We start from the raw sequence: 7736 nt of genomic DNA, 5'->3' as shown, positions 1-7736 counted from the left end.
GAAAAAACAACCCAGCATTTGTTCAAAAGTCCACAGGAACCACTACCACCAACTGATGAAATAGTTTCAAGGTGGAAATCGGACCCCAGGCGGGAGCAACTCAGTACCAACCAACTCCTTTTCTTTTTCGACAAGTCACAAAAGTTTTCACCAAAGCAAATATTTTTCTTATCACCTCAACTCGACTCAACTCAGAACGGTGCTATAAAGTGAGACGAAAGTTAGCAGCTCGTTCCAAGTGGGGTGTGAAAAAGTTTACTTTTTCCACTGATAGCAGTTTGAGGAGGGAAAATCCCGAGCAAAGAAAATGTTAGATTAAATTTCATGATGGAAATTTGGATAAAAACGACATCGTGTTTAAAAGAAGCTTAGTTGCGGATGAAACGGGATTTGAACTTAATCTTGCAAAAAAAAGAAACGCAACTTTCAATTGGAACTCTTAAACAATCTGAAACCAATTTCCGGTTAGCCAACGTTCCCACTGTGAATTTTGGTTGCGGAATAGTTTCCGGGAAGGGAAACAGTTTTCGCATTTTCCTAGTGGGTTGAATTTTTCCAGCAATACGAGGAAGCTAAACTTTCTCGTCCGTCATAGACGGGCGTTTGTTGGCCAGCTTGTCATGCTTTGAGAACAAAATTTAAACAAAAAAAATTGAAAAAAATAGAGTGATCACACCAGTTGTCGAAAATGTTTGCGGGAAAAGTTTTTAATCTGAAAATCATTGCAATCGAACACTGAATTTGTCAAAGCTATCAAAATGATAAAAGAAAATTCAGGCAAAACCAAAAATTAAGATAACACGAATAAAACAATTTTATCGAAAACTAATGCTGCAAAATCCGTAAACGAGCATTTGCGTGGTGTACAAACTCAAAGTATCAAACTAGCGAGGCGCCATCGCGATTTTCAATGCTACTCAAAATTGGGTACAATTCAAATTTCGTTAAATTCGCTCAACCTTCTCATTGAGAGATCTTGGAGAGTGTTTACATTCTAGCTGTCACTTCGATTAGCTTTGTTTCGGAAAATTTACGGCGATCAGGTTTCTGCTGAGTTGCTTAATTTAATTTAAATTCAACTTCAGCCATCAAAAGAAGCAATATTTTCTTAAGTTGGTTAATCTAAAGCGTTAGCTTTACTAATTAACAATGGAGAATAGTAGCACCGTGGCCGGAGCCGTTTGCCAGATTGAAGATCTGGCACCTTTCAACTCCGTTGCCGAGAACAATGCTGCGTGAGTATTCCTGGAGATTTCACTAGCCTAATATTATTTATTATAATTTATTTCTCAGTCCGACAACGAAACACCCGACAAATGCGATTACGAACAACAATCCGGACGAGCTCAACGATGTCGAGTTTTTGGACGATTACAAGGCAGAAGTCGTGCGGTCCTTGCAGCTTGAAGCGGCTGCGAAGGGTCCTCCAGTCGATTACCGTGAGCTGTACCTGCGACGGGTCGCCCAGACCTTCGCGAGCGATCTTCGGCTGAAGAAAGAGGTGGCCAAGCTGCGTCGGTACGAAGCCCTGAACGTAAAGTTGGAGCAAAAGCTGGCGGCAGCCAAGGCGGAGCTCAAGCTGTTGAAGAAGGAGGTGAGCATTCTGCTGAAACGCAGAGCCAGGGAACGATTCCAGAAGCGGTTGCGTTTTGGCAGCGTTGCTCGGAAGCGTGTCGGAAATCCGTTCCGAATGGTGCGCAAGTGAGGGCAGTTAAGTTATCGTTTATCCGGAGTTATCGTTTATTATTATATCGGACACTAATATCCTTTGACCTAAAACGTGATTATAAAATGATAGTATCGTAATAAATATCAGAAACTTGTTATCAAAACTTATCGTTTAATCTTTTCCGTACCAAAATGAGAAAAGGCTGGAGCGTGCCATTTTCCCGGGGATTTGCTTTTCAGCGAAAACGGAAAAACTTGGTTGGTGCTTTCCCTATAACCAAAGAAGGTATTTTGGGTCATTGGTTCACCCATCCAAGTCTCTTTAAAATTTTGACAGCTGTCCTTACAAAAATGGTACGTAAATATTCAATGATCTGTACTATTTGAAGGAATTTTCTGATCGATTTGGTGTCTTGGGCAAAGTTGTAAGTATTAATGAGGACTATTAAAAAAATGGGTACACGGAAAAAATAGGCTGATTTTGAAATTACATTTTTTTACAACAACATAATTAAGTCCTAAAGCATTATGTCAATTTTAATGTACAACGATAAAAAATACGAAAAAAAAAACCATTTCTGATTACTTTTGCTCATTTTAATGTAAAAAAATAAATTGACTAGACAACATATTTTCGATGGATCAATCATGGTCCCCTTGGAACGAGCTGTCAAGTAGGACCTTTCTGTCAAGAATGGCGGCGAGGTGGATTTTTAAAAATTGATTTAAAAATCCATTTTAGATCATTTGAGGTCGTTCAAAGGGTCATTGTAATCAGAAAAATGAGCTTTATCGTTGTGAACAATAATATCATAAATTTTTAAGCTTAGTTTTAGGAACCAATTGCCAAACAACCAAATAAATTAAAGCTCCATTGACTTTTTTAAAGACGAGGGAAATTCTTAGTACTTAACCATAATTTTCTTCGTTTGAAGTACGCTAAAGGGGTTCTTTTCAAATATCCGTGGCATTGAAAATTGTTTACCTAGGGATTTTTAATGTATTTCAATTTTAAAATTTTCCATACAACTGTATTATTAAAATGCAATTTTATCTCGGAAAAAAATATCTCAAGATGCAATGTGGGTATCAAATGATTGGGATTTTTTCATACATTTCGGAAGTAATATTTTTTTTTAATAAAAAAATATCACAAAACTACGTATTTTCGAAAAAATACTCAAAATTTCAGTTTTTACATTTTGCGTATCAAATAATCAGGATTTTTTTTATCATTTCGAAAATAATAACAACTTTTTTTGAAAATACTAAAAAAAATTCAAAAATACGTATTTTCGAAAAATGCTCAAATTTTCAATGATTTACAATATGGGTATCAAATGATCTAGTTTTTTACAATTCGAAAATAATAAAAAAAAAATACTCAATTTTTTTTAAACTACGTTTTAAAAAAAAACTCAAAATTTCAGTATTTTACCATATGGGTGAATATCAAATAATCAAGATTATTTCATACATTTCGAAAGTAATAATATTTTCTTTTGAAAATACTAAAAAAAATCACAAAAATACGTATTTTCGAAAAAAACATACTCAAAATTTCATTTAGTTCAGTTCAAAACTGAAATTTTGTGTATCTTTGCAATCATTGATTTCCAAAATTTCTAAGTACAGACGAAAATTTTATTTTTGCGAGAAAAACAAGTTTTTGCGGTGCTGTACATTGTAATTTCATAAAAGTTCAAAATATGTTTAAACGAGTACAAACATGTTAAATATGGTTATCAATGCAGAAGAAGGTATTTTAGATTGTTCTCAGTTGATAAGACTTCTTCCATTGAAATTTTGATACTTTTTTGAAAAAAAATATTTTTTTTCCTTATGATTTTTCGGACCAATTTTGAGCGACATAAACTTTGAAAAATATTTGCAACGGAAAATATTTGAAACATTCAAAATAAACGAAAAAAATCAGATCATTTGACACCCATATTGTAATAAAAAAAACTGTTATTTTAATTATTTCGAAAAAACGTAGTTTAATGAATTTTGTTGTATTTTCAAAAATTTGTTTAAATTTTTTAAATGTATGAAAAATCCCGATCATTCGATACCCATATTGCAAAAACTAAAATTTTAAGTATTTTTTTCGAAAATACCAAATTTTATGATTTTTTTAAGTATTTTCAGGAATTTGTATTAATATTTTCGAAATGTATGAAAAATCCCGATCATTTGATACCCATATCGTAAAAAGTGAAATTTTGAGTATTTTTTTTCGAAATTACGTAGTTCTGTGAAAAATTTGAGTATTTTCGTTTTTTTTATTGCTTTCGAAGTGTATGAAAAATTACGATCATTTTAATCCATGTTACAAAAAACTGAAATTTTTTGTAAATTTTCGAGTATTTTTTGAGAAGCATTGCATTTTTAAAATACTGCAAAAATACGTATTTTGTGAAAATGTTCATGTAATTATAACTGCAATGGATACACAGCTAAAAAAGTAGTAATCCAGCTGCGTGTAAAAGGCCTGGGTGTAAAATAAATATTGCATAATTTTATGCAATTTTATGTAATTTTACACGTTGAAATATGTAGCCCATCAGTATAGGAAACCTACTTGACCGAAATTTCAAGCCCATGTATGCGTTTATCCTTTCAGTTTTTCATCTTTCTGATGGCCGAGTGCGCTAAGGCGCCAGACCTTACTATTGGTGCTCGGATTGAATCCCATTGGTTGCATTTTTTTTGTGTTTGCAAAAATTGTACATGTGCTTCAATTAAGCACTGGACCGTGCTTAACCGAGGCAGCTGTACGAATCAAACCGAGGTATTGCAAAACCGAGAAATGTTTTGATTAATTTCAAAACACTTTTAAAAGCATCAAAATCGACAACAGTTTCAATGTGTTCAAAACAAGTTCAAGATTATACTGCTTACATTCACTTAACAAAAATCTAGCATATCAAACTAGCTTTTAGTCGACATCCTTTGACAAAACATCATAACTAATCTTCACACAACTGCAGCAGCAGCAGCAAAAGCATGAGAAAGTTGTAGCTTCACCTGCCAGCATAATCATGCATGTATAATCACACCCCGAACAATCTGAATGTCAACGTCTGGGACGATGGAAACACGTGACGTTACGTAACATTGCGTAGCTATGATGCGTTGAAAGAAGGAAAAATTATCATCATTATTGAAAATCTCTACCACTCACAACATTTGAGTTTATTTTTAATGCACATGCTACATGATTTAGTTATGAAACAGCAAGGGTGGACAACATATATAAGCATAAGAAAAACCGTCGCCACAACAATGACTTTATTTCGACGCGTTGTTGTCAGCCGAAAGATTTATGTTTGATTTCACCGATAAGGTGACGGACAACCACAACAAGAACCACATCGAGGGAAAGAAGAAAGGCGCAAATTAAAAACCATTAAATTAATCCATTTATACGGTTTCATGTTTATCGCTCCCGCTGCTAGCGTCTGATTAGCAACGGCTTTGAGGGCAAGTTTTTCCTCGGATGGAGCTGAGTTAAGTGGTTCAGTGGAACTATATGCAAACCAGACACGTGTGACGCAACGTTTGATGAAATTAAAACTGCAAATTTTGCATAAGTCTCGAGGCAAACTTGCTCTCGGTCAATCCTATTTTATGAGCTTGTAGCGTTTTTAATTGCCCAAGCAAATCCACCCAAAAACGCTTCGAAACTCCTTAAGATGAAGTTATGACCAAGAAGTGCAGCATGTCTTTGGTGGGGGGTTCATGTCGATGTTTAATGGAGAGATGTTAGCATTCAAGATAAAGCCAGAAAGTTAGTCCAGGAAAGCCTTTCGCAAATGCACATAAAGTTCGTTTTATGTAATTTGGAGTTACAACTGTCGTTTGGGGTGGGATGGGTCCCAGAGGGACGTTTGGACTTCCGCAAGAAAGCTATTAAAATGAGTTAACATTTGCTCAGCTGATGTTGGGCTGCACATGATGGTACATTATTGTGGGGAGTACGCATGTGTGTGCTGCATGAGCATAAATTGTAATTAGAAGTACATGAGATAACTTACTAGGAGAAGGAGATTTTATCTGAATTTAGTGGTGAGATATTTCTGGTTTGTGAGTTAAATGATAGCTGTAACATATTGGCTTTAATGGTGATAAAATCTTAATCCCAGGGTGGATGGAAGCTTAGGTGTAAAAATGGTTTGCAATTGCTTCACAGTTCTCAGTACTTCGGACACTAAGTTTCGAGTAGGAATCCCGCAATAGGGAACGCCATGGTAGAGCGTCTAGCGAACAATTTGATTTGTCGTTTTTTTTTTTTTTTGGGGGAATCCTTAGCAATATTTAAAATTTTGCTCAAGACAGCAAATTGATACACCCAAAACTGGGCAGCGCTTGACCGAGAGAATAATGGCCTTGAGTCGAGAGAATAATGGTACCATTCACGGACACAGAGAACACAGCTCGAGATTGGCGAGAGAATTATTCTATCGAGGTTCATTTGCAAAAAAAAGTTCACCCGTCAAAACAAAAAACCAAAAGTGTTGACTACGGGAACCGAACCAGAGACCTTTGGCACACTAACTCAATGACTTAACAACCTCGGCCACCACAGCTTGGTGAACAAGGAGTGGTCAGATGTCAATGTATGGCACTTGTTGGAGATTTATTGTTTCAATTAACGAATGAACTCATTTGTTCATAGGGACGTGGCGTTACATCGTGCTGCCACCTGGTTTTTTTAAGCGCAAGAGTGTAAAAGTGCTGAGTCATCGTCTAAAAATAGACGGCGTCCTATCTCGCCCAGCAAAATAAAGTCGATAAAGTAGTCGGTTTCGATGAGAAAAAGTGGAAAACGTGGTCTAAAAATAGCGACGCCATCCCCCTATGGTGGTGTGCGTTGGTAGCACTATTCTCTCGATTTTGGCGCTGAGCCCTCAATAAATTTTGAGGGAACGATTCTCTCGACTCGGAATTTTGGGTGTAGAAAAATTCGTCCTAAAGATACAGATTTTTGAATATTTTAATTGCCTTTTTGTATGGACTGCTGCCAGAATGGCCTTTGAAATATTTTCAGCACGATTTCCTTTTTTATTAGCATCTTCGTGCATTGAAATTTGCCTGCACTTTTTCAAAATACTACACCCAAAGTTAAAGTCAATGCGGAAAGTCCTTTCGAAAAGAAACGAGAGGAAAGTACTATTTGGCGAAAATGAAGCCCTCTCGCGCTACAACAACAACAGCAAATCGTGTTCATTCGTTCATTAAAATAGTTCATCCCATTGAGTGGCTTATACGAACCAATAACCGCCACTTAATCACCGAACCGTGGTGGCCGATACTGCAAAGACGCAGTTCAATATGCCGAAGGTCTCGAGTTCGAGTCTCGGTATCGACCCTTTTTTTTAGGGGTGATTTTTTTTGAAAATGAACCCACGAGTAAAGAACTCTCGGTAATTTTCAAATGTTACCAAATATAATGCTCTTATTATTATCATTAAAATAAGTTTCATCATGAATTGCGCTGGATTTTTAATGATGTTTAATTGATTTTGACGAAATTTGATTTGATTTGAAATTTGAAAAATTATACATCGATGCCGGTATGCTCTTTTGTACTAAGCTTGCTGGGATTCCTATCTAGATAGAAAAAGAGAGCACACAGTCATCGATCTATAATTTTTGCCTTCCTCACCTTACTGAGGAAAGGCTATAAAATCACTCGGAAAATGAACTTTTTAATTAGACCTCCTAGACCTACCTTCATTTGTACATATCGACTCAGAATCACCAGCTGAGCAAATGTCTGTGTGTTTGGCTGTATGTAGACATGTGTACCAAATCAATGTCACTGGAATATCTTGTCACAGGCTCAACCGATTTTTGCCGGAATGGTTTTAATCGATCCGTCTTAACGTCCCCTAAGTTGCTATTTGAATTCTGCAGTTTTATCATGTATTTAAAAATTTATGTTAAAAAAACTGTTTCATATTAAATTAAAATTATGGTAAAAAGGGTGGTTTTTCATGAAACCCTCACATGTTATATATTTTTAGAAAGCATATGAGAAGACCTTTTAGGTGGAGTAAGAT

The 7736-nt window shown here is 35.7% G+C and overlaps 1 protein-coding gene across 1 annotated transcript; it reads left to right on the top strand.

Moving 5' to 3' along the window:
• Positions 1-1010: 1010 nt before the first annotated feature.
• Positions 1011-1823, top strand: LOC120413152 (uncharacterized). The gene is made up of 2 exons (XM_039573857.2): positions 1011-1235; positions 1294-1823. The coding sequence occupies exons 1-2, from the start codon at positions 1150-1152 to the stop codon at positions 1703-1705; spliced, it is 498 nt and encodes a 165-aa protein (XP_039429791.1). The 5' UTR covers positions 1011-1149; the 3' UTR covers positions 1706-1823.
• Positions 1824-7736: the final 5913 nt, after the last annotated feature.

Source organism: Culex pipiens, chromosome 2 (assembly GCF_016801865.2).
Source record: "Culex pipiens pallens isolate TS chromosome 2, TS_CPP_V2, whole genome shotgun sequence".
NCBI classification, from domain to species: domain Eukaryota; kingdom Metazoa; phylum Arthropoda; class Insecta; order Diptera; family Culicidae; genus Culex; species Culex pipiens.
The sequence above is the reverse complement of the archived record's forward strand: the minus strand, read 5'-3'. Positions and strand labels throughout refer to the sequence as shown.